This window comes from Penicillium samsonianum (genome assembly GCF_028829775.1).
Source record: "Penicillium samsonianum strain IBT 33392 chromosome Unknown utg000001l_segment0_segment0, whole genome shotgun sequence".
NCBI lineage: Eukaryota > Fungi > Ascomycota > Eurotiomycetes > Eurotiales > Aspergillaceae > Penicillium > Penicillium samsonianum.
This window is the reverse complement of record NW_026643259.1, coordinates 1,533,410-1,557,308: the sequence shown is the minus strand read 5'-3', so window position 1 is coordinate 1,557,308 and position 23,899 is coordinate 1,533,410. Positions and strand designations below refer to the sequence as shown.

At 50.7% G+C, this 23,899-nt stretch overlaps 11 protein-coding genes across 11 annotated transcripts; 7 read left to right on the top strand and 4 right to left on the bottom strand.

Moving 5' to 3' along the window:
• Positions 1–812: 812 nt before the first annotated feature.
• On the top strand, positions 813–3,379 carry N7471_000618 (uncharacterized protein). Its single transcript, XM_057273339.1, has 3 exons — positions 813–1,197; positions 1,263–1,461; positions 1,516–3,379. Exons 1-3 carry the CDS (start codon positions 959–961, stop codon positions 2,731–2,733), a joined length of 1,656 nt encoding a protein of 551 aa, XP_057141518.1. The 5' UTR covers positions 813–958; the 3' UTR covers positions 2,734–3,379.
• A 218-nt stretch (positions 3,380–3,597) lies between these two features.
• On the top strand, positions 3,598–5,379 carry N7471_000617 (Major facilitator superfamily domain general substrate transporter; the record flags this gene model as incomplete). The annotated part of the gene is made up of 3 exons (XM_057273338.1): positions 3,598–4,157; positions 4,299–4,713; positions 4,780–5,379. 3 exons carry the CDS (start codon positions 3,598–3,600, stop codon positions 5,377–5,379), a joined length of 1,575 nt encoding a protein of 524 aa, XP_057141517.1.
• Positions 5,380–7,020: 1,641 nt separating this feature from the next.
• On the top strand, positions 7,021–7,955 carry N7471_000616 (uncharacterized protein; the record flags this gene model as incomplete). The annotated part of the gene is made up of 3 exons (XM_057273337.1): positions 7,021–7,024; positions 7,078–7,716; positions 7,774–7,955. 3 exons carry the CDS (start codon positions 7,021–7,023, stop codon positions 7,953–7,955), a joined length of 825 nt encoding a protein of 274 aa, XP_057141516.1.
• A 50-nt stretch (positions 7,956–8,005) lies between these two features.
• Positions 8,006–8,479, top strand: cpcA (amino acid starvation-responsive transcription factor GCN4; the record flags this gene model as incomplete). The annotated part of the gene is made up of 1 exon (XM_057273336.1): positions 8,006–8,479. One exon carries the CDS (start codon positions 8,006–8,008, stop codon positions 8,477–8,479), a length of 474 nt encoding a protein of 157 aa, XP_057141515.1.
• A 1,245-nt stretch (positions 8,480–9,724) lies between these two features.
• On the bottom strand, positions 9,725–11,533 carry N7471_000614 (asparagine synthetase domain-containing protein; the record flags this gene model as incomplete). The annotated part of the gene is made up of 2 exons (XM_057273335.1): positions 9,725–10,798; positions 10,850–11,533. The coding sequence occupies 2 exons, from the start codon at positions 11,531–11,533 to the stop codon at positions 9,725–9,727; spliced, it is 1,758 nt and encodes a 585-aa protein (XP_057141514.1).
• A 606-nt stretch (positions 11,534–12,139) lies between these two features.
• On the top strand, positions 12,140–14,587 carry N7471_000613 (guanine nucleotide exchange factor VPS9; the record flags this gene model as incomplete). The annotated part of the gene is made up of 4 exons (XM_057273334.1): positions 12,140–13,475; positions 13,532–13,785; positions 13,837–14,474; positions 14,542–14,587. The coding sequence occupies 4 exons, from the start codon at positions 12,140–12,142 to the stop codon at positions 14,585–14,587; spliced, it is 2,274 nt and encodes a 757-aa protein (XP_057141513.1).
• A 521-nt stretch (positions 14,588–15,108) lies between these two features.
• Positions 15,109–16,664, top strand: N7471_000612 (putative toxin biosynthesis protein; the record flags this gene model as incomplete). The annotated part of the gene is made up of 4 exons (XM_057273333.1): positions 15,109–15,300; positions 15,418–15,556; positions 15,610–15,718; positions 15,773–16,664. The coding sequence occupies 4 exons, from the start codon at positions 15,109–15,111 to the stop codon at positions 16,662–16,664; spliced, it is 1,332 nt and encodes a 443-aa protein (XP_057141512.1).
• Positions 16,665–17,188: 524 nt separating this feature from the next.
• On the bottom strand, positions 17,189–17,951 carry N7471_000611 (ceramidase; the record flags this gene model as incomplete). The annotated part of the gene is made up of 2 exons (XM_057273332.1): positions 17,189–17,375; positions 17,440–17,951. 2 exons carry the CDS (start codon positions 17,949–17,951, stop codon positions 17,189–17,191), a joined length of 699 nt encoding a protein of 232 aa, XP_057141511.1.
• Positions 17,952–18,041: 90 nt separating this feature from the next.
• On the bottom strand, positions 18,042–18,573 carry N7471_000610 (Ceramidase; the record flags this gene model as incomplete). Its single annotated transcript, XM_057273331.1, has 2 exons — positions 18,335–18,573; positions 18,042–18,266 (listed from the first exon to the last, which is right to left on the bottom strand). The coding sequence occupies exons 1-2, from the start codon at positions 18,422–18,424 to the stop codon at positions 18,042–18,044; spliced, it is 315 nt and encodes a 104-aa protein (XP_057141510.1). The 5' UTR covers positions 18,425–18,573.
• A 722-nt stretch (positions 18,574–19,295) lies between these two features.
• Positions 19,296–20,350, top strand: N7471_000609 (putative mitochondrial carrier protein; the record flags this gene model as incomplete). The annotated part of the gene is made up of 2 exons (XM_057273330.1): positions 19,296–19,350; positions 19,419–20,350. 2 exons carry the CDS (start codon positions 19,296–19,298, stop codon positions 20,348–20,350), a joined length of 987 nt encoding a protein of 328 aa, XP_057141509.1.
• A 632-nt stretch (positions 20,351–20,982) lies between these two features.
• On the bottom strand, positions 20,983–22,761 carry N7471_000608 (uncharacterized protein; the record flags this gene model as incomplete). The annotated part of the gene is made up of 3 exons (XM_057273329.1): positions 20,983–21,192; positions 21,243–21,308; positions 21,364–22,761. 3 exons carry the CDS (start codon positions 22,759–22,761, stop codon positions 20,983–20,985), a joined length of 1,674 nt encoding a protein of 557 aa, XP_057141508.1.
• Between the last annotated feature and the right edge of the window lie 1,138 nt (positions 22,762–23,899).

Genomic DNA, 23,899 nt, shown 5'->3' with positions numbered 1-23,899 from the left:
GCCCACCGAACAATCGTAGAACCTCCTTACGGGCCCAGGAAGTATGAAATTGTACACTTATACTTTTCTGATAGTAGTCTGATGACCTGATGCCATCCGAGATAACCCCGCCATGACGATATGAGATGGGTAAATTTTTTTTTGTATAGAATAGAATGCAGATGAAACAAAAAGAAGTATTCAAAGACACTGTCAAATCGGTAAGAGGATCCGAACTGCACAGATTAATTAGGACTAAACGGGACCGTTGATTCAAGCTGCATGGCCGATCATAGCTCGGGTGGCCATGGTGTGATGGTTTCATACTCCGTACAGTTGAAAGCCAAGATGTGCAGAGTTTTCTTTCTCCTATTTCCTGATGTTTAGGAACTAAATCCAGTTAGATCAGGTCTAGCATGGCGCTAGACAAAGAAGTTCGTATATCTTTTTACGAAGTATCCCGTGGATTTCACCTAGGCAGAGGTATAGATTGGGGAGACTTCCAAGGTTATATTCCACCACTAAGTTAGTTGCAAACCATATTCCAGGTTACTCCGTACATAGTAAAATGTCGTCAATTTGAGAGATTCAAAAAAGCACGTATAGTTAAAAAGAGTGATCGTAATAATAATAGGAAAATAAAAGGAAAATAATAGGAAAAAATTCCAGAAAAAAAAAAGAAAAAAGAAAAAACAATTAACCCCTGAAGTGCTCATTAGCTAATCTTGTGGGTCCACTGAGCTCTGGGCTCCCTGCAGGTCCTTTCCTTTTTTGGGACGCAATCAACAACCCTCTGACTCTTTTTTTTTCCCTTTTCCTCTCCTCTCTTCCCTTCTTCCTCCCACAAAGCAAAATACCCCTACTTCGTGATACCCGAGCTATTGTGCTCTAATTTCTATTGCTTTTCCTTTGAGATACCCTATACCCACGCCTTTTTCCCTACGAAGCTCAGCTTCTTTAATTCTTTATTATTTTAATCATGTCTGAAGTCCAGAAGACTGTTGAGGAGACCCCCGCGGTCGTCCCTGCCGTTGAGACTGCCGTTGAGACTCCTGCTGCCACCGAGGCTGCGGTTGAAGCTCCCAAGGAGACCACTGAGGCCGCCGAGCCCACTGCCACTCCCGCCGTCGAGAACACCGAGGCTGCTGAGGCTGTCAAGGAGGAGGTGAAGCCCGCTACTGAGGGCGTTCTCGGCTACAAGGCCCCTGGTCTGGTCAAGTAAGTTGCGACTGAGATTACGAATGCGACACGAGGAACTAACGACTATTCTTTTTTTTTTTCAGGGGCTTCCGCTTCGCCAAGCGCTTCTTCTACTTCAACGAGGAGGCTGTTGAGAGCAAGCACCTCTCCGTCTTCCACCAGAACGAGAAGGCCGCCGTCGCCAACCCTACCGCCGCCTGGGCCAGCCAGACCGGCAAGGGTCTGCTTTTCTTCACCAAGCGCGCTGAGGACAAGGCCACTCCCGCTGGCATTTTCAACCTCGTAAGTGCTTTGGAAACTGTGGCGCAATGTGACAAACACTAACATGTTCAATAGGCCGATGTCTCTGACGTGACCAAGGAGGGTACCAGCGAGTTCCTCTTCAAGGTTGCTGGCCAGAAGCACACTTTCCAGGCTTCCAGCGCCGCTGAACGCGACAGCTGGGTTGTCGCCATCGAGGCTCAGGCCACCGAAGCTAAGGCCGAGAAGGAGGCCATCACCTCCGGTGAGGGATACAAGGCTGAGCTCGAGAAGCTGACCAAGCCTGCCGTCGTCGTTGCCGCCAAGAAGCTCGAGGAGAAGAAGGCTGAGGACAAGAAGGAGGAGACCCCCGCTGTTGCTGCTGAGGCCGCTCAGGAGGAGCCCAAGGAGGAGAAGAAGGAGGAGAAGGTCGCTGCCAAGAGCCGTTCCCAGTCCCGCAAGCGCACCAGCATCTTTGGTTCCCTCCTCGGCAAGAAGGACGCCGAGGAGAAGAAGGAGGAGACTCCCGCTGCCGAGGAGACCAAGGCCGCCGAGCCTACCGCTGAGCCCGCCGTTGAGGCTCCTGCCCCCGTCGTTGCTGAGACCACTGAGACTGCTGCCCCCGCTGAGGTTGCCGAGCCTACTGCTGAGAGCCCTGTTGAGACTACCGAGGCCGCCAAGGAGGAGGCTAAGGATGAGAAGAAGGCCGAGAAGAAGGCCAAGCGCGCTTCCATCTTCGGTAACTTCTTCCAGAAGGTCGCCAGCCCCTCCCAGGAAAAGTCCGAGAAGGAAGCTACCGCCCCCGCTGCCGAGGAGACCCCCGTCGCCAGCACTGCTCCTCAGCTCGAGAACCCCGTCGAGGAGGCCGCTGTCAAGCCCATCGATGCTGAGGCCGTGACTGCCCCCGCTGAGGCTGTGGAGACCCCTACTGCTGAGACTCCCGCCGCCGAGGCCGTCTCCACCCCCAAGGAGAAGCGTCGCACTTCGTTCTTCGGCAACCTTGGCATGAAGAAGGAGAAGAAGGCTGACTCCTCTGACAATGAGGTCACCGATGGTGAGGCTAAGGAGACCAAGGCCAAGAAGCTCGGCGGTCTTTTCCGCAAGCCTAGCAAGGCTGTCAAGCTCGACAAGGAGGAGGTTACTGCCGCTGAGACCGATGCCAAGGCTGACGCCGCTGAGGAGGGCCCCGCTGTCCCTGCCAAGGAGACTGCCACCGAGGAGGCCCCCGCTATCGCCGAGGAGACCCCCGAGACCGCCGAGGGCTCCAAGAACGTCAACGTTGCCGCCGCGACCCCTGTTCAGGCTGCCGCATGAAGTGCGACTCGGAGACCTGTCGTGGAGTTTGAACGGTGGTGGGATATGTCCTATCCATCGCCCGCCCGCGATATCCCTGACGCTCTAATTGAGACCTGAAGGTGCAAATTTGATACCACTTCGCTCCACTTGTTTTGCTTTTCCCTCGCCACTGTCGTTGTTTTCAGTATCCACGGCCCCCCTTATTTCTGGGCTTGGACCTGAGATGTCGACAATGAGATACCCGCTGTCGCTTTTTTTCCTTGATCTTTATTTCTCTAAAATAATACCATCGGCGCCAACTACGCCAGCAGTTCTTTGGACTGCGGTTCATTCCTTTACGACCTGCGTCCTGCGACTGTGACTCTATTCGCGACGCGACTATGTGTTACGTGGTGTGTCGTCCGACTAGATTGATACCACTCTGCCGTTTTTTTGGTTTCTTGCTTTTGTGTTTGATACCCTGTGGGGAGGATGGGTGCTCTTTTTGATTGTTGCCTGAGCTTTGGATCTGGTCTCTTGACTTGTTTCTTCCTGCAACCCAAATTGACCCTCTAATGTTGTCTACCGTTATTGTCCCGAACGGCTGGTTTATATTCCGCCCGTAGAGGCGACACACCTTGCGATAGGTAATACTTAATAGAATCTCTCAGTTTTTCGCTTTATATTGGTGTGCATTGTGTTATACGTAGTCTTAAGCTCCATCGATAGTCGCCCGGGTAAACAGGCCAAAATCCTTTGCGGAGGCGCGCCGAGGTACTAATCCCTGTCGGCTTGCTCGCGGGGCACATGCTTGGAGTTGGCCCTATACATCTTGTATGATATTGGGTACCTCTTCTACTCGTCTCTTTCTTCCCGTATGCCCATTCTCGAGAGTCTCCTACAATGGCGACTACAACCATGACAGAGGTCCTTCCTCACAAGCCCGACCTGCAGCAACAGCAACAGAAAAACCAAGCACCACCTACGGCAGCCTCGGGACGAACAATTGAGCCTCTCGAAATCGAATCTACCCCAGACACAGAGCCCAACTACCCAACAGGCACCAAATTTTGGTTCACGATCATCGCACTATGCGTGGTCCTTATCCTCGGAGGCCTAGACGCCAACATCGTGGCTACAGCCGTACCGAGCATCACTAACCATTTCCACACAGTCGCCGACGTGGGATGGTACTCATCTGCATTTCGACTCTGCACCTGCGCATTCCAATTCGGGTTCGCGAAGCTGTATAAGCTCTTCTCAATCAAAACTATCTTCTTAATAAGCATTGTTATATTCCTCCTCGGCTCTTTACTCTGTGCCACGGCTACTTCGTCGATTATGTTCATTGTTGGGAGAGCAGTGACAGGTCTAGGGTTCTCGGGTGAGATGGCTGGGTGTTTTGCAGTCGTGGTGCACATTCTGCCGCTCAACAGGCGTCCAGTGTTTGCGGGTTTAATGGCGTGTGTGGAATCGCTTGCGATAATTGCGGCGCCTATAGTAGGTGGTGCATTAACCCAGTCTTTGGGGTGGAGATGGTGTTTCTGGTCTGATCTTCTAGTCGCAGATATGATCAAGGTATTTTGACACTGACTCCTTCGTAGGATCAACCTTCCTATTGGCGCTTTATCCCTGCTGGCTATGTTTTTCCTCTTCTCGGATCCAAGAGTCCGTGAAGAGGACGACCTGACACTGGCTCAGAAAATCAGAGAACTGGACCTCGTCAGTAACTGCTTGTTCATCCCTTCCCTAACAGCGCTCTTTATCGCGCTATCTTGGGCCGGAACAAAGTATCCCTGGTTAGATGGGAAAGTGATTGCATTGTTCGTTGTATTTGCTGTGCTACTTGCTGCTTTTGCCTTCAATCAATATCGACGCGGAGACTCAGCAGCACTCCCTTTCCGCATCATCACAAACCGAAGTGTCATCGCGGGCTTCATCTTCACGACGTGCACTAATTCAATGACGAACGTCTTGGAGTGGTACTTACCAACATACTACCAAGTCGTTCGATCCCGGGTAAGACTTCATGCCCAATTCGTGACTACAAGAAAATGTACTGACAATACTACTATATCCTACCAGACCCCAAGCGAGAGCGGGTATCTAATGATCCCCATCCTCGTCGGAATGATGCTCGGCCTCTTTCTCCAGGGCATCGGCACCACCACATTCGGCTACTACGCCCCCTTTATGATCTTCGCCTCCATATGCATGCCAATTGCCGCAGGCTTGATGACAACATACGATCTGCACACATCACTAACCAAGATCATCCTCTATTCCGGATTCGTAGGCTTCAGCGGAGGCATCGGGTTCCAAGCGCCCCAAGCGGCTGTTCAGACAACGTTGAGTGTGGCAGATGTCAACCTTGGGATTGGGGTCATCTTGTTCGGACAGAGTATGGGTCCGGCGGTGTTTATCGCTATTGCGCAGGTTATATTCACGAATCAGTTGTCGTCGAGTTTGGCAGATGTTGTACCAGGGTTGACACCTGCGTTTATTGAACAGCACGGACTTGGCGATATTAAGAATGGGGTTCCTATGCAACGCTGGAATGAGGTCTTGGGTGGTATTGATCGGAGCTTGACTCGTACTTGGTACCTTCCTGTCGCGTTGGCTTGCACGACGATGGTGGGGAGTCTTTTGATCGAATGGCGCTCGGTTAAGCAGAAGCAGTCATGAACTATGGGAGCGTTCAGATAGTAAAGTTTGTGGATGGCTTTGCCTTTCACAGTATCACATTCGTCCGCACTACTCCGTATATATATAACCATTAGACCTTGAACTATCATACATAGTCACAACAGGGCATGTTCGTTTCTATGTTGGATGTATTCTAGGAATGCCCCACCCGCCATGGAAAATCGGGTCCGTATACATAGTTGCATATGTATATGCAAGCAATACTCGTAGTTGAGGATCCAGCGACCCCATCGCGATGCGTTGGCGGTCTGGGGTGCAGTTTGATGCTTGTATCATTGCCGTACTAAGTAGCCTACTATTCGACTAGGCAGAGATGTATCGTGTACACGATGCCTGTGATATCGGCCTCTCACACGAGCTCATATCGTGGTTACCTACATTTAACATTCTGCAATATGATGCGACACTGATTGTAAGAGGATCTACAAAAGTCTAGACTTGACGATCAACTGTTATGCTAGGCAATCATGATGACATTTTTGACATTTTTTTCTACCTAGTCCTGGAGGTCACACATATGAGGTGTCCAGCGGGCACCCATTTCGGCGAAGCCTTGGCCTTTTCCGAGGTACGTCGGCATTATGAAAACCCACATCAAAGAAAAAATTAATAAATTGGGTCTGGACTATATTGTACGGAGTGTTCCGTACTCCGTACTCCGTATAACGTTAACAGGTTGATCTAAGAACTTTAGTCGAAGTAAACCAATATCCTATTGAGCCTTTTTTTCTTTCCATTTGAAAGCAAGTAATAGTACACATAAAAAACATTTACCACGGCATATCTATATAACGTTGTACATTTCAAAATTTTTTCAGAAGACCAAAAAGGACCAACGTTAAAAAGTCAATTTTACGCCCTTCGGCAGGACTAAGGAAACGTGAACATCTCATAGGATGTTGGCCCTGGACTCAGCCCACCGCGGGGACACAATTGGGTAAAGATCGGTGGATCCTTTGCAGTTTCATTATCCTCATGGAGAACGGCTGTACCTCCCCGAGTCTATACGCTCTGGTACGAAGTAGTTGGAATTATGTTCTTGGTACCTGGATGGAATTTATTTCCTGAACCAAAGAAGCTTGGTACGTTGTACATGTTTGAGAGGATTTGAGAAATAATAAGAGGAAAAAATTAATGGAGAAAACGGAAATAAAATAAAAAAATAAAAAATGTAGGATGCCTGGATAATCCCGGAGGGATAGGAATATGACCGATTATTGGTCAATTTGAAAAGAAGCGGAGAGGACGGTGGAGACAGGTACTTGAAAGATACTTGGACGATGTAGGTAAATGTAGGCGAATATGCGGCTATCGGCCCATGTACTCCGCAGGTACTGTGGACTCGATGGATGCCTGTCAAATCCAACCAATCAGAACCATGGATCACACTGTGACTCACACTTCGTGACTTTCAGGACTAAGCCCCGTGCGGCTCCGGAACCCCGATTGGTCAGCACCAGGGCACACAGCCCTTAAGAAGTGCCTGAGTTCCCCCCTCCCCGTTTGCCTGATTTTCTTTCTCCCTTATACCCGTCTCCTATATACACATCCCCTACATTTTTACATAAACCGCCATATTGCTGCCAAACCAAAACTATCCTCAACTTCACTACCGCCAAAATGGGTGCCCAATAAGCTCCCCGTCTTTCAACAACCAGTCTATCTCAACTGAGACAGACATTATTTCTTCAACCGGAACCAACCCTATCATCTCCTCTCTTCCCCCTTCAGAGTCTCCTTTTGGACCTCTGAACTTCAGCATCGCATCGCGTAGCTCGAGTTCTCCCAACAACTTTACCCCGATCGACTTTACGTCGTTCACCACGGATTACCACCAGCAACCATGGCTTCCCTCACCCCCACCATCACAGCCCTTGGCTTCCAATCAGAACAACAACAGCAACAACAACGACAACAGTGCACTCGAGGACTTTGTGCTCTACCCATCAGCAACACCACACCCGCAGCCCCGCTCGCGTGTGCCCGTGAACATAACCCATAGACCTTCTGCACTTCAGCCATTCCTGGCGCAGAATAACCCTCGACGACACTCCTTCAGTCTGCAGTTGCACCGACACCTTCAGCAGCAGTTCTCTGGCTCACCTGTCCAAGACCCCAGAGTGACCCAGCTTGCCCGGTCCCCCTCTTATTGGTCCCGTCCCACGTTCACGCACAACCGTCCTAACACGGCTTCTGTGCCTTCCAATTCTCCAAACACCAACCGCCCTCCCATCCCACTTTTCAACGGTCAACAAAACCACAAAAACAACACGCAAACATATAGACGTGTCATGTCCACTCCCAATTTCATGGAAGGTAATTTATCATACATCTCACCATATCCTAGCGAGCACATCGCTAACCCTACCAAAGCTCACGAGGTTGACCTTTTCGGTCTTCCCTCTGCCGACTTCCCTGCTGGCATGGATTCAGCTCTTTCGTTCAACGATCTTGGCATGGCCAACGACTTCTCTGAAGGTCCTCCTGGCACTATCTCGCCAAAGGATCTCATGATGGATGCATCTGTTCCCCCTCCGGCACTTTCACCGACCTGAGCACTCCGTCCTTCGAGTCGCCCGGCAATTTCAGCCAAAATACCTCGCCCATGTTTACCGACATGGATATTGCCGGCCACGAAGAATGGCCCTCCCTCTTTGATCACTCGTCAGATCACCTAAATGCCTTTGACCTCGCTACTTTGGATGTCGCAACTGCCTTCCCTACCGAAGAGAAGAAGCCAGCCTTGCCAATCTCCATGTCTCCTGTTTCTCCTCGCGCAAAGCGATCGACGACATCGTCGCCTGTTCCCGCCTCTGGTACAGTTAAGCACTCCAGCGTCGCAGGTGTCAATGCGCGATCACGCAAGAACTTGACGCCTGTTGAATTTGACCCCAATGATCCTATTGCTGCTAAGCGCGCTCGTAACACCGAGGCGGCGCGTAAGTCGCGTGCCAAGAAGATGGAACGCCAGTACACTTCTGAGCGCCGCATCGAGGATCTTCAGAAGGTCATTGCTGAGCGCGACGCGGAGATTGCCAAGCTCAAGGCTCAGCTCCAGATCCAAAACAGCTACCAGTAATGGTGATCCTTTCATCCCATTTTGGTCATTCCTAATTTTGAGACATTGGTCTTCGGCTTATGGCCCACTTTGTGATTCTGACGATTGTAACGATTGGACATTCAGTCTTCATGTTTGTGTTTCTGTTAAAAATGTTTTTGTTTCCTTTTGACCCTCTGGGTATTATGGTAGGCGCGGGGGTGATGGGTAAAGCCTAGCCCCGACGTCTCACCGGGATCAGATGGACGCGATTTGGTTCGTCCCATCTGATTCTATTAAAAGTTTTGAGACCAAGTTCCTCAGTCAATGTTTCTTTTTTCCTTCTCATCTGTGTTTCTCACTTTTGTTTTCTCCGCTCTGCTTCAAGCTACCTAGTTCGGTTTTGATTATTTGTTAGGCCGGTTCTGATCGTCTCCCTTTGTGGGATTGACTCGTGGCTATCTTAATATCGTATTTGCTTTTTTGTTTGAATCAATTATATTGCTCTATCCATTATTCCTACTTGTAAACTGTGCTCTAGTAGATTTTTCTAAAGATCATGTCTAGGCTAGGCTTATGGCTCTCCCTAGTACCAATCTCCTTCCCTCATAGATTGATTCTCATCAAGTACCCCACGATGATCTATAGATCTATATGCATGTCCCTCAAGGTGGAAATGAAAGTGTATAATCTAACCCAGCTCAGACTTGCCTTTTAAATGCCTCATAAACACACCCCGATCCCCCCAACCCCCCTTCATCTCATACCATCCACACTCACAACCCAACCTCCCAAATCCCCTCCCTGTACCAAAAAGCCAAACAGCACTCCATTCCTCCGTCAGAACGCGCCTGGTCCGCTTCCTTTCAGCATGAGCTACACGCCGTCCGAGGACTGCTGTTGCTCTATGCATGAACGAAAGAGTGTGGGAGACACTAGGAGAGATGGGGCGTTTGGGGTTCTGGTGTGCAGGGGTCGGGGATTCGAGATGGACAGGTGTGCTTGTGGATGCTGCGTGTATGGGAATGAAGGAAGGCTGGGTTGTTGGGTGAGGTGGAGGTTTCGGAAGTATCTGTTTCCATGTTCTGTCATCATAGCTGGTGGTGGTGGTGGTGGAGAGAGAGAGAGAGCGAGTAGAGGAGAAAAATGAAAGGAAGAAGGAGGAATCTATAAAGGAGGACAGAAAGAAAGAGTAGATGGATGGATGTGTAGGAAGATGTATGGGGATATGCATGCGCAAAGCACCTCGAAAGACTCAAAACGTGTAGCAGAAATCCATCCGCTATCTCAGCTCAAAGCATCCGTACCTCTCGACCTCCCCGTCTCCATCTTAGCCGTCCGCGCGCCAAACTGAATAGCCCTCTTCTTCTCACGAGAAACCTTCGCCAAGCCCAGTCGCAGAGCAACAAGTCGCAGCGCCAACTTCTCACAATCAATGCCGGCCGTAGCGTCGATCTCCGGAAGCCCGAACCCGCACTTCTCCCACACAGGAGCCCGCAGCACCCAAGCCACGAACTCCTCGTCCAGGAAGGGGAACCGCGTCTCGCGGCCCCAGTGGGAGAGGACGCGGTCGTCACGGCCGAGATTTCGCGAGCCGAGCCGACTGACATCGAGATCGATCTCGGCGATCAGCTCTTTGAATCCGCCTCGGTTGAAGGCGACGCTGTGTCGGCCGTAGCCGGCGAAGAGCTCGTCGGCGCCCAGGCCGGAGAGGAGGACGCGGGAGGAGGTTGTGTAGATGGGTGATGGAGACTCTGGGGTTGGGAGTGGGGCTGAGGGGTTTGTTTGGGCTGTGCCTTGGCCGCGGGATGCGAAGTACAAGGCGCATGCGATGGACATGTCCATTTCGGTGTTGTGGGGTCTCATTAGGCGCTTAACTTGGTCCCGGTGGGCGAGTGTTTCTGTGTAGGGGATGTCGATGGCGATGAAGCGCCATGTGCGGCCTGGACAGGTTGTTTGGAGCTCGGTGTGCGCGGACCGGCCGGTTATTCGGTCTGGGCAGTTTTCGTATATTGAGAGGGGTGCTGGTGAGGAGGGGGACTTTTGTTGGTTGGCTTTTGCAGCTGCTGCCACTCGCGGGTTTTCGAATGCTACGTTGAGAAGGTCGATTGGTTCGTCGAGGGGGAGAATGTCATGAGAGAGTCTGGCCAGAAGTGTGCAGTCTAAACCGCCGGAGAAGAGAACGGCTGTTTTGGCAGTTTGGCCTGCAATGTAGCCTGGAGGCTCGGGGATGTTCTGTATTCTCAATTCGAGTGATTGACGCAGTTTTGACTCGAGCTCCTTGACGAATACTGAGTCTGTTGTCAATGCAGGAGGCTGCTCTGTTGGTAGTGATGTGTTCATGGGTGGAATTAATTTTCTCTTTGGTCTCTTGTCAGTTGTAGCCCCCGGAGGAAGATATGAAGAACATACAATGTGATCAGCTGGCGGTGAAGCAGCAGAGCTCCATGGCAAGATCTCGATTTGGCACAATTCTCTGGGAGATAAAGAGGGATTTTGATAGCGAGCTACGTCAATCGTACAAACGCCCTCGGTGCCCACTTCCTTGAAGCAATCTACCGATGCACTGTCACAAATGCTGCAAATCTTCAAATTCCCATTTTCATCGAATCCCTCAAGGAGAGATCGCCTCCCAAGACAGTCCCTGCTGTAGAAGAGTCTTGAGTTGACCGCATCATAGAAGACAAAGGCAAATGGCCCAGAGATACTTGCAATGGCTTCAGCCATTCTTTCAACAGAATCCTTCTGATCACCATCCACTGCCTGTAGAAATAAGTTGAAAACGCGTTCAGTATCATTGCCTTGGACGCGCTCCCCATTGACCTTCCAGGCTTCTCCGTTCCAGCAGAGCACAGACTGGGTTGTGGGGTCTACGAGTGGCTGTGTATACACATGGTCACCTCTCAATGAAAGCACCGTGGATGTGAAGGTGAGATAATAGGAAAGGGGCGGAGACACTCCATCCTGTGCGTTGATATCTTTTTGCGCCGTATGAGTTTTGTAGCTGTCTGGTCCTCGCTTTTGGAGCAGAGTGCAGGTCTCATGTGTTGATGGCGTGGTCTTTGATGAGCTCAGCGAAAAGAAAATCCCACACATGGCGGAGGAACAGGGTGGGAGTGTTGTTTATTCTGAGATGGTTAGCTGGGTAGCTTTTTTTTGGATATATTAGTGCCTGAGGCATTAAGGCATTAGTCATGTCTATACATCCCGAGGTCCACCCATCCATAGACCCATGAGGTCGCCTATCATCAGCAGATGCACTCACAATGGATTGTAAGATGTTGATATTATAGATGGTTTCTTGTTAGATGGAATTTGTCTCTTCATACTGAGTTTGACTTTGGAACCAGTGAAAGGTGAAGGGCACCATACAAGTACCTATGAAGGTGCACAGGTTGAGCATTTGTTAGGACCACATATAGGTAGTAAATGTATATCTATTGCTGAGTGACAATTTTATAATTAATACTGTACGTATTGATCTTTTTCTCCGTTAATCCAGACTCGAATGGGAAAAAAAAGAACCACCTGGGCACTCATTCCTCCATAACTACATCGGTGTAGCCCGGATTTAGAAGCGGACTACCTCGGTCGAATGATGATCCGCACATCAACATGAGAGAGCCGCATGAGCATACTCGGAGCCTTTATGACCCCCTGAATCTATCCTTTTAGTCCGGGCGCATATGATTAATATAGCTTATGTCGGCCACAGAATCCCCGTCCTCTCCGGGTCCCGAGACGAGAGACGTCCCCCATATCCATGAATACACTGAGACGCCGGCCGCCACAACCGATCTCCTAGTTCAAACACAGGACGAGCTCGCGAAACCAGACAGCAGTCAAGCAGTCCAAATGAGTGCGCAAGATATAAAAGAGCCGCACGCCGTGGCTGATCTCTCCGATCCTGCCGCGATGGACTTGACGACAGCTGCCCAACCATCACAGGCTGAGCAAGAACAACTTGCGGGGCAGATGGAAGGACTGTCGGTCTCAGGAAATACGACACCCGATTTGGCATCCAGCGCAAATACTCCTCCACCCCCTCCGCCCCAGAAGGACGATGTCTATCTCAACCCCAACACAAACTGCACGACCACTGCGCCAACACTGCCACCCATCGATACAAACCGGACCGGCAGCCCCGAGAAAGAGCTCCCAGATGTGCCTAGTGACAGTGACCCCGACTCTAAACGAGGTGTTCAGGTCGAAGGGCCTAGGGATGATAATGGCTCCCAGCCGGAGATTCAAAGTATCATGGGACAATTCCAGGACCCCTCGCGGAGCACCGACCAAAATGTGATCATGTCTCCACGGCTCGAGCTTGCTGAGCAATTCCGAGGAGGCCCAACATTTTTCCCGCCACGCAAGTCCAGTTTGGACCATGCGCCTTCCACCGAGTCCGCAGTTTCTCCAGTCGCTACATCCCCGGAGAAGCAGCCTGTACCCCAACATCCGCACAAACCCGAATCGCCGGTGTCAAACCGGCGAGCGTCCACCTCGACGGTCCTACCACTGCCGGAACCAGAGTCTGACCAGCCATTCGATTTCCATCGCTTCCTAGAACAGCTGCGTCACCGCACCGCCGACCCCGTAGCCAAGTTTTTGCGGTCGTTCCTCATGGAGTTTGGCAAGAAGCAATGGATGGTCCACGAGCAAGTCAAGATCATCAGCGATTTCCTGACGTTTATCACAAATAAGATGGCCATGTGCGAGATTTGGCGAGATGTATCGGATAGCGAATTCGATAATGCCAAAGAAGGCATGGAGAAACTCGTTATGAATCGCCTGTATTCGCAGACTTTCGCCCCAGCCATTCCAGCCCCGCCAACGATACCCAGAAGTGCAAGTAGGAGCCGACGGAGAGAGCTAGAGAGGCTTCATGGGCCGTGGCGACGTGGCCAGCATCAGGAGGACATTGAACGAGACGATATCCTGGCCCAGAAGATTCGCATTTATAGCTGGGTCAATGAAGCGCATCTCGACATCCCGACTGTGAGCGGCGGTGGACGCCGCTTCTTGAATCTGGCGCAGCAAGGTATGTGTTATGGGCTATCTTGGGGAGTTTTCCAAGTTCCTAACTTTGCTTGACAGAAATATCCAAAATCAATGGCTACCGGGCTCCCCGAGATAAGGTCATTTGCATTTTGAACTGCTGCAAAGTCATCTTTGGTCTCTTAAAGAATTCCAAAAAATCCGACACATCCGCCGACTCTTTTATCCCCCTCCTGATCTATGTGGTTTTGCATGCAAATCCTGACCATCTTATTTCTAACATTCAATACATTCTTCGATTCCGCAACCAGGATAAACTTGGCGGTGAAGCAGGATATTACATTTCATCGTTGGTATGTTTGACTTCCATACTGCCCTAGATATTAAAAACTGACATCTCTTAGTCTGGAGCCATCCAATTCATCGAGACCCTCGACCGCACAAGTCTAACAGTCAGCGACGAGGATTTTGAACGCAACGTCGAAGCCGCCGTGTCCGCCATCGCAGAACAAAATCGGGAATCCGAACCATTTGAAGAAAAGCCCTCTACCCAACCCCCTCCATCTCAGCCCCAGGCCGGACCAAGCCGCAAAGAAACCACCCAATCCAGTGACGACGACACCTCCGCCCCAGTCGCAGGTCTACTACGCACAATTCAAAAACCGCTCTCCACCATCGGCCGCATCTTCTCCGACGACCCAGATTCAGGTTCTGTCGCTTCTCAAGAACGCCCCCAGCCTGTCCCGACGCCCCGTCTCACCCCGAACGCCTACCAGCCACCTCGCGCAAGCAGCGAGGACGGCCGCCGCTCAGGCGATGAGCGCGCCCACTCCGCCCATGGTAGCGGAACCTCCGCGAAGAAGAATCTAACCCGTGTACTCGACGCTCAGGACGCCGCCGCACGCCAGGCTAGTGCTGAAGATGCGGAGGCGCGCCGTATCCAACGCGCTGAACATAATAATGTTGTCGAGACACTTTCGAACATGTTTCCCAACCTAGATCGTGATATTATTGATGACGTCGTCAAGATGAAAGAAGGGAGGTGAGTACTTTCTATCCTTGCAAATGTTTGAATGTTATATTGGGCCTCGACTAACTGTTCCTCGTAGGGTTGGCCTAGCTGTTGATGCTTGTCTTGCACTCAGTGCAGAGTAAGTAGTATATAGAATAATATAGCATCTTTGCTTGTTCGGGAATATCATGTCAGGAACAGTCCTAGCGGCAATTCTACCTCTCTCGTCTTTAGCTTGAAATAAATAAACTCTAGAGGTGTATTTTTGTTGTATTTTTGTATGAAAAGGTAAGTTATAGCCTCCATGGCCTGACAGAGGGCAGGGTATAGCTTCGCTCGAGATCCGATCTATTGGTGTCCGGAAATTACACTACATCGCGTCCAAACCAACCGGAACTCTCATTTATTGCAGCTGCAAGACGAAAATATCACATTTAATTGAATTTACATATTTATATGCACCTAAGTATAAGCTGTTATGAAAACGATGGTCATCGGCAGTTGAACAGAGGCGAATGCCTCCAACCCCAAAGATCCTCGGCTCGTTTCCCCCGCAAAACCGTCTCTCGGGATTTTACTATTCTTATTCTCCTTTACATCTTATAATAATTCCGAACTGGAATAAGTACAATCTCTTTTCCCTCAAAGGGCAACATTGCACACCATGTCATCTCCCTTCCGCATCGTTGAGCATATCGTGCCCACTCAGCACATCAGGGAGTATCCTGGAGCCACGGCCAACGACCAAGAAGAGCCCTTACACTTGGCCGTGAAACAATATATCCCACTGGACAACCCCAATCCACAGCCAGGCGATATTACTATCCTTGGTGCTCACGCCAATGGCTTCCCCAAGGTACGAGATACAAAGTGCCGAGGTCCAGAGCCGCCAGACCCGCTTTCCGAGCTGCGCGCACTCATGGCAATGGCCTTCAAAGTATAGAATCAGCGATGTACTGATCATTTCTCGCAGGAACTATATGAACCACTCTGGGAGGAAATCCACGCTCGATCTAAGCAGAATGGGATCCGCATTCGCAGTATCTGGATGGCCGACGTGGCGCACGAAGGCCAAAGCAGCGTGATCAATGAAGATTCCCTCGGAAATGATCGTATGTAATATGAATGTCTTATTAGAAGCAATTTGATGCTAACTTTATTACAGCTAGCTGGTTCGACCACCCCCGAGATCTCCTCCACCTAGTCAATGTCAAGCGGGCTGAAATGCCCCGGCCTATCGTTGGCATAGGGCATAGCATGGGAGGCGCCCATCTGTAAGTTTCAATAACCAAAACATTTACGCAGCAGTTGGCTGATATATCTCCTAGCGCACAACTGTGCCTAATGCACCCCCGACTCATCCATACACTAGTCCTCCTAGACCCAGTGATCCAACGCCAAACCACCCAACTAGACGGTCTCAGCCTCCAAACAAACAAGCGCGAGATCGCCAAAACAACCCAACTATCAACCCACCGGCGCGATATCTGGCCCTCGCGCCAAGCCGCCGCAGAAGGTTTCCAGCGAAGCCCCTTCTACCAAGCCTGGGATCCACGCGTGCTATCCCGCTGGATCGAGCACGGTCTGCGCGACCTCCCAACAGCCATCCACCCACTAGACCCCAAGACCCCGATAGACAAAACCACCGGGCCCCCAGTAACACTCCGAACCCCACTGCACCAAGAAGTATTCACCTTCTCGCGGCCAAACTACACGAACATCCCGAACAGCACCAAGCCCGTCAACCGCGTAACACACCCAGATCTAGACGCAACACACGCACACAGCTACCCCTTCTACCGCCCAGAGCCAGCCCGCATCTTCTCCCAGCTCCCATTCCTGCGCCCCAGCGTGCTGTACATCTTCGCCGGCAAGTCGGACATGTGTATGCCCGCCATGCGCGCCGACAAGCTCGCCAACACCGGCACCGGGCTGGGCGGCAGTGGCGGCGTTGCTGCGGGTCGTGTGCGTGATGTCTTCCTCGAGGACTTTGGTCATCTCCTTGCCCAGGAGGCTGTGAATGAGTGCGCTGATGCGGCGGTTTGTTGGCTTGCGCCGGAGATCCGTCGCTGGCGTGCTGAGGAGGAGAGTTTCCGCGCGGCTTGGAGTCAGAAGTCGAAGATTGAGAAGGTTACTGTTGATGCGGAGTGGTTGAAGAATGTTCCTGCGCCGGCGCGGAGGTTGAAGACGGCCGTGCAGAATGGGGAGTCGAAGTTGTAAGTGGGTGGTTCGTATAGCTGTCTGGTATTGTGCCTGCTTCGTGATTAGCGTTGGGTGTGAATATAAACCATGTATAATCTGCTTTTGCGGATTACTCTAGAACATGCGAATATATAATGTTCAAGGCTGCATCGTCTGGATGTTTTTCTATTGCTTTCAGATCCTATGAATGAGTACGCCGAATCAACGATCATAACAGTTCACAAGCCCAACTCCCATCTATAGCAACGGCCCCGCGTTCCCCCAGCTAAAAAAAGTATCGTATATCTATGGACCAAAGCCAAAAGGTCCGTCTCCGGGACGAATTGCTTTCGTGGAAGCTGTGCAAAAGCAACGATAAGAGAGAATAAAAAACAGTGCTCTGCTCCAAGTTTCGTGGCAAAGGACAGTCAGGAAGGAGTGTGGTATCTATTTCATATTATGTTGGGTCACATTTGCAAGAGTGTGGTATATCGCCACCCATAAACAACGACGGGTGCGAGTAATGAACCAACCGGGAGGAAGAGAATGTCTAGGCGGCTGTTTCACGTTGACTTCTTGGCTCGGGATACCCCGTTCCCGGATGGTCCGCCCGAGGTGCGGATCACTTCGGGAATCTGCCAGAAGTGCGCCCAGCGCAGGTAGTATTCGTCTTGTCGGTTGTTGAGGCAGTGGCGGAGCCAGATTCCCCACGTGATATAGAGGTAAGCACCGATGCCAGTCATGATATGCCTGCAAGTAAGAATGAATTAGCAAACCGTCCAATAATAATCCATAGTCCAGGTTTGACACATACCACCAGCCATGACCTTCCAAAAAGATACCCCATGGAAGACCAACAGAGCGGCGCATGAGACGGATCTCAGAGCAGAACACCCTATCCAAGCCCCAGATGAAGAAACCTCCCAAAAACATGCTCAGTCCATATGCCACCATGAACCACATAGTCTTGAGGGTCTTCTCGTCGCGCACGTTCTCGTAGTGCTGGCGCTCCTTCGTCGGAACGGGGAGTCCCTTCTTCTGGCGCGCTAGGCGGTCCTCCTCCGTCGAGTGGCGCCACTTGGGTCGGAGGGTTGTTTCCATAGTGTGCATGCTGCGCAGGACAACGACGGTGGTCAGGAGCGCATAGGCGTTCTGGTGGAAGACTGGGTCTTGGAGGTAGTGGTAGTACAGGGTGATGAATACAGCAAGACCTGTGAGTGAAACTCCGAGACAGATTCGTACGGTGGTGGCCCGGGAGTACGAGAATGAGGCATAGGCCATAAGGCAAGTGGTATAAATCATCGAGAGTTCGTCCACTAGTTGCATGGGGTCTGTTGTGGAGGTTCACCGGTCAGCATTGCTCTTGCGATCACTCATATATCGTTTTAGGTATGTTTGGTGGATGTCCGCCACAGTTTAACCAGATGTTGGGTTTGGGGTATAGGGAGACTTGCATTTGAGGGTCGAGTGAAACAGGAAGCTCCCTGTTCCGACTACTAGGTAGCCAATGAGGGCGACCGTGAAGATTTGGTCATGTCCATTGCGACGGCAGCTCCGTATGCCCTGGACTCCAAGCCACATGAACAGCAAATTTGTGAATGCGTTGACAATCTCGGCGGCGTACTCGGTAGCATAATAGTCCTGGGCAAAGGGATACATTAGCGTAGTTCTTGTCTCTGTGCGCTTCAGTACTGGTCGGGAATACACACCTCTTCGCACCAGTTCAAGGTGGAGGTGACAGGCTCCCAATATCCGTCCTTTGCGGACGGATACGGGAAGAAGGGCAAAGACCAAGGCATTATGCTGTACACCAAGGTAAAGGTAGATGTTAACTCTGTAAGCTCTGTTCGCTCAATAGGGTCTCTAAATCCGAAGAGAAAAGGAAAAGAGAAACAAACTACATGACGTCGATTACCCACGGGGCTTATTGGTCCGTGCACACTCCCGCGAGATGCCGGATGCAGTTGGTTTTCTTCTCAGGGCTATTTATTGACATATTTCTATACTTCTATTTATATTCTATTTATATTCTATATGTATGTTTCGCTTCCTGCATTTGATCTACAAAACAAGATGCATATGCATTGGCTGCAAATGGCATACATAGTACAGCGTACACAGCCTCAACGTCAAAGAGCCGCATGAAGGATGGTATGGCAGTCATACGATAGATATACTACGTAGTTGATTGGAATACTATTTGAACTATGAGCTATTAATTGAAATAATAGTAATCTTCTACTCTTCTACTCTTCTACTCTTCTACTCCGTATATATTGTACAATGGTTGTATATGTTGTAGACCAACATGCAAAAACTCCAAGCGGTGTGGCTTATCGATAGTCATTCCGGTTGCTGATCCCGATGACTTCACTGTTTTTCAACGTCTTTCCTTGACCTCGGCACACTCAGCACTTGCAATTGCTTTCTATCTTGTTCAATTATATTTTCCCTCATTTACTCCCTGGTGGAATGCAAGCTGGTGCCCATATCTCGCTGTGACCGTCTCCGTAGAGTTTTCCCTGTTTTTTTACGCATCCGGTGGATCTCGACTCAGCTTGACCGTTACGCATACACGACGCCCATGGACCTCGATCTGGCATTGAATCCTTTACCTTCAAACCAAATATATTCACTGCCGCCGAAGTCGCGATCCGAGTTGACCCAGCAATGTCGAACAATAGCACATTAGCGGTGCCACGGGTGAAAACAAGCACCTCAACAAGTATGCTTTCTGGTCAAACCCCAATCATTTTAATTCCATTGCTAATCATAATCTTCCCATTGCTCCAGCCTCAAAAACACCCTTCCACTTTGCTGCTGGTCTTTGCTCTGGCCTTACCTCCTCCATCCTTCTCCAACCCGCGGACCTCCTCAAAACTCGAGTCCAACAGTCCCAGGGAGCAGCCCTCCTCCCAACTTTGAAGGCGATCATATCCTCTCCGAACCCAATCCGTGGATTATGGCGGGGTACACTCCCTTCAGCCCTCCGCACCGGCATCGGGTCGGCACTTTACTTCACCAGTCTTAACGCATTGCGCCAAGCCGTTGCGCAATCCAACCCAATGGCCCTAGCCAGTCCGGTAACAACCGCTAGCTCATCCTCCGTCCTCCCCAAACTCTCCAACACAGCCAATCTCGCCACGGGAGCCGTCGCAAGAGTAGCCGCAGGCTTCGTAATGATGCCCGTGACCGTGATCAAAGTCCGTTATGAGTCAGACTTCTACGCGTATCGCAGCTTAGTAGGTGCAGGCCGGGATATCGTCCGCACCGAAGGCCTGCGTGGACTCTTCGCAGGATTCGGCGCTACTGCCGCTCGTGATGCCCCCTATGCGGGCCTTTATGTTCTCTTCTACGAACAATTGAAGCGACGGTTCGCCTTGATGGCCGCAGAACCCTCTAATAATGGCGAGACACCATCTGCTGTTTCGTCCTCGTCAATACACTTCGTCTCCGGTGGAGTGGCCGCTGGCATGGCAACTGCAATCACCAATCCTTTTGATGCTGTCAAGACCCGGTTGCAGCTGATGCCTGCCAAATATGGGAACATGGTGCATGCTACGCGCTTGATGATCCACGAGGATGGCATGCGCAGTCTCTTTGGTGGACTTGGTATCCGCATGGCTCGCAAGGCCATTAGCTCCGCGCTGGCATGGACTGTCTATGAGGAGCTCATCCTGCGCGCTGAGAGGCGGTGGGAGACGAATTCCCAGATGGGTCTTTAGGCTTGCATGCTGCCTGCCCTTGGCTATCACTCTCCCTCACATCATACCCATTCCATTTCCTGTATTATAGTCCATTGGCCCCGCTCTAGCTCGCATCCGGGTCCGTGCCCAGACGTGCATACCTGCGTTGGGATTGACCCAATGGGAGGTTTTGACACAGGGCGGAGGCCCGACATGTATATTGTACTGCATCTGCACATATCGCCTATCATATAATCCTCGACCTAAACTTTTTCATCTATACTATGGGTATCCCTCACTCTAGCTGTACCGAGCACCTATGCCCGCGAGATGTTCGCCAAGCCCGTAGGTTAGACAGGAGACGGTGGACTGGATATATAAGGCAAAGTGGTACAATGATAGAGAAGATAGAATCAGAATAAAAACATGGGTCATCAGCTCATATCGCGTTACTATAGTACCACATACTCTGTGATATAAAAATAAAATAAAAACGAAAAGAAACAGATATCAACACAACACAACTCAGCACAATTTCAACAAGAAACAGTCCAATCAGACTGGATCTCATAAAACAACGCAATAACAACGTTCACATAGAACATATACGTGAATCCGAATTTCTTGTCCAAGCATCAATCATAATCAAGGCAGCGCAGAATAGAACACATTTATCCGAAGATGCGCACCCGGCCTGAAGGGCTCTTCTTCCGGACCATGAACAATTTGTCCTTTTTGCGGTCGTTGACTTTCAGTTCGGTCATCGAGTGGGACGTCTGGGCAATGACCTTGCCCTCGCGTAGACGTCGGGTATGAGCGAAGAGCTGTTCTTGGAAGTCGTCGTCTATCCACTTTTTGATGATGATGTAGTTGGTGTCGTGCTATGAACATATTAGTCTTCATTTGTATACACACAGGGTATAATCCTTACCTCGTCCCAGTCCCAAGGCAGACCGTAGGCGATCAAGGTATCCGGCATCAAGTGCTTGCGGTGGACCTAGCATGTTGTCAGTTAAAACCCCAGCATATAGAGGTATATGGTAACTCCATACCTTAATCCATGTGAGCTTGGTCTCTTCCTTTTTCTCTTCCTTCTCTTCTTTCTTCTCGTTTTTCTCTTCTTTCTTCTTCTCTTCCTTTTTCTTATTGATGATAACATCAATCTCCGCCTCAGAATAGCCAATGCTGCGGAGGTGATCGCGGAACTCCTTCGCCTTCCGTATCGCCTCCTCCGCCTGTCTCTGTTTAATCCGCTCCTGTTCAAGCTTCCACTCCTCAACAGCAGCAGCCTTCATAGCGAGCTCCTTCTTTCTCTTCTCCTCGGCCTCCCTCGCCTTTCGCATATCCTCATCTCGAATCTCCTGAATGAGCTTTTCGCGCTCCTCCTCTTCTTCCTTCTGCCGAGCAAGCTCTTTCCACTTCTCCTCTCGCACAAGCTTTTCTCTCTCCTCTTGCTCCTCCTTCATCCTTGCAAGTTCCTTCCACTTTTCCTCCCGCACGAGCTTCTCCCTCTGCCCCTTCTCATCCTGCATGCGCGCAATATCCTTCAACCTCTCCTCCTGGAGCTTATGTCTAACCTCCTCTTCTTCGGCAGCAGCCCTTTTCTCCGCCGCAAGCTTCTTGAGCTGATAGCGCTCTTCAGCCTTGCGCTCCTCCTCCGCGGATTGATGCTTGCGCTCGAACCGCTGCAGCTTATGCAGCCGCTCCGAAATATCTTGCTCGTACTCCAGCTCCTCTCTGAGCAGCCGAGCCTCGTGCGGATCGGGCTGCGGATTTATAACAATTCTCTCGCGCTCGTTCTCGCTGCGCCCACGAGACTTCTGCAGCTCCCGCTGCAGCCGTTCAATCTCCTGCTGATGCTTCCAGAGATCCATGTCCTGCCGGAGATCATTGCGCTCCAGCAGGTGCTGACCCATATCCTGCCGGATGTCGTTGCGCTCCAGCAGGTGCTGGCTCATGGCCAGCTCGTGGTCACGGTGGAAGGGGGAGGCATCGCGCGAGACGCTGCTGACGGCGCGCCCACGGCGGCGCGCGGGGGCCGGCGCCTGCATGATTTCATCGTCATCCTCATCATCGAAGCGGTTGTGGTTGTGGTTGCTGTGGTTATGCTTTTCGCTGAACCGCTGCTGCACCCGTCGAGACTGGGGCTTGTTCTCCGAGCGACTCTCTGACTTCAGCCCTTGCTCGTTGAAAATCATTACCGCTGGGGGTGGTGGTGGTGCCGTTGGTACGTCGCGCTCGCGGCGTCGGCCGCTTGTCGAAGCCGACCGGTGCACGCGGGTTTGGATTGGTGCTAGGAACTCGCGAGAGATGACTTCCGGGCGGCGGTGGCGAGAGATAGAGCGCTCGCGGATATGGGTTCTGAGACCTGTTCGCCGAGTAGAGACGTCGGTCTCGAACTCCGAGTCATGCGAGGAGTACTCGTCGTCAAACATTGCTTGGACGGGCATTTTGGCGGGGTTGCGAAAAGTCTGGGGGGTATATTGATAATATAGATTGGGGGGCCCTGATAGAGGGGCCTGTGCGGCGTTATCAGGTGCAGGTGGCAGATGATAGTATAGATATGAACACCAGAAAGCGAGGGAAAAGAGAAGTAACTTGATGCTGAAGAATAATAAAAAAAATGGGGGCCAAAACAGTCGAAATTTGTATACGAGAAGTGTGCGCTTATCGTCAGCCAAAGCGGGGGAGGGGCTGGGGAGAAAGAGAAAAAGAAAAAGAAGGGAAGCCAGGCCTGGAGTACCTTTTTATTTATTCAGCTGGGCGTCATGGGCGTCATTTTTAATTAGTGCATTTCAGCCTCATGGCGCATAATGTTTGGATTCGACTCGATAATGTTTTAACTCTTATATACTCCACACTCTCTCTTATATTCCATTCTATCAAGACTTAATATACTATTGTCATCTTTCCACTTTTACACATACACACACACACACTCTCTCTCTCTGTCTCTTCTCTCTGTTTCTCTCCAACCCCAACTCTAGGGTTGGGATACATACCATCATCAGGGCCCCACTTCGAGTCCAATCTCGAGATTAGTCTTAACGCCCCTAACAACTGGGCACTCTAATATTAATTCTTCTAGACCGCACATTAGGCATCCCTGCTGCATAAACCCCCGAAACAAGAAACTATGTCCTTCGCATACGCCACTTAAAATAGTTACGATCGGACCCTTTCGCGCTAACTTTCTATGAGACGCTGAGAACGCATCTAAAAGAGATAAGGCGTTTACTGAAACTATATTGTACAATCGACTCCTTTTTCTGTGGATGATCTTGTCGCTCGCATCTTGCACTTGGACTCGAGTTGGTGTTCATTTAGGCGCTGATTCTTCTTGCCTTTCTACCTAATTGTGACAACTGGGAATTCGAGATACTATTCGTGGCAATGATGGATTGGGCACCAAAAATGTTTCATGTTTTTCCCTCCCCTTGATCAGTATCCATTTCACTACATGGTAGCTCGACGGGTGGGGCTTTTTTTATCCATGGATCTTAGTTGCCGCTTTTGGGGGAGCGAGGGGTAGGCTAGTATATTTCAGTCCGGACTTCTGCCCGTTATCATCACGTGCTATAACTACAT

Excerpts from the sequence above, each read along its gene's own strand:
- N7471_000618 (XM_057273339.1), top strand. The coding sequence starts at position 959 with ATGTCTGAAGTCCAGAAGACTGTTGAGGAGACCCCCGCGGTCGTCCCT. Across the intron at positions 1,198-1,262 it reads AAGGCCCCTGGTCTGGTCAA|GGGCTTCCGCTTCGCCAAGC; the intron begins GTAAGTTGCGAC and ends TTTTTTTTTCAG. Across the intron at positions 1,462-1,515 it reads CCGCTGGCATTTTCAACCTC|GCCGATGTCTCTGACGTGAC; the intron begins GTAAGTGCTTTG and ends CATGTTCAATAG.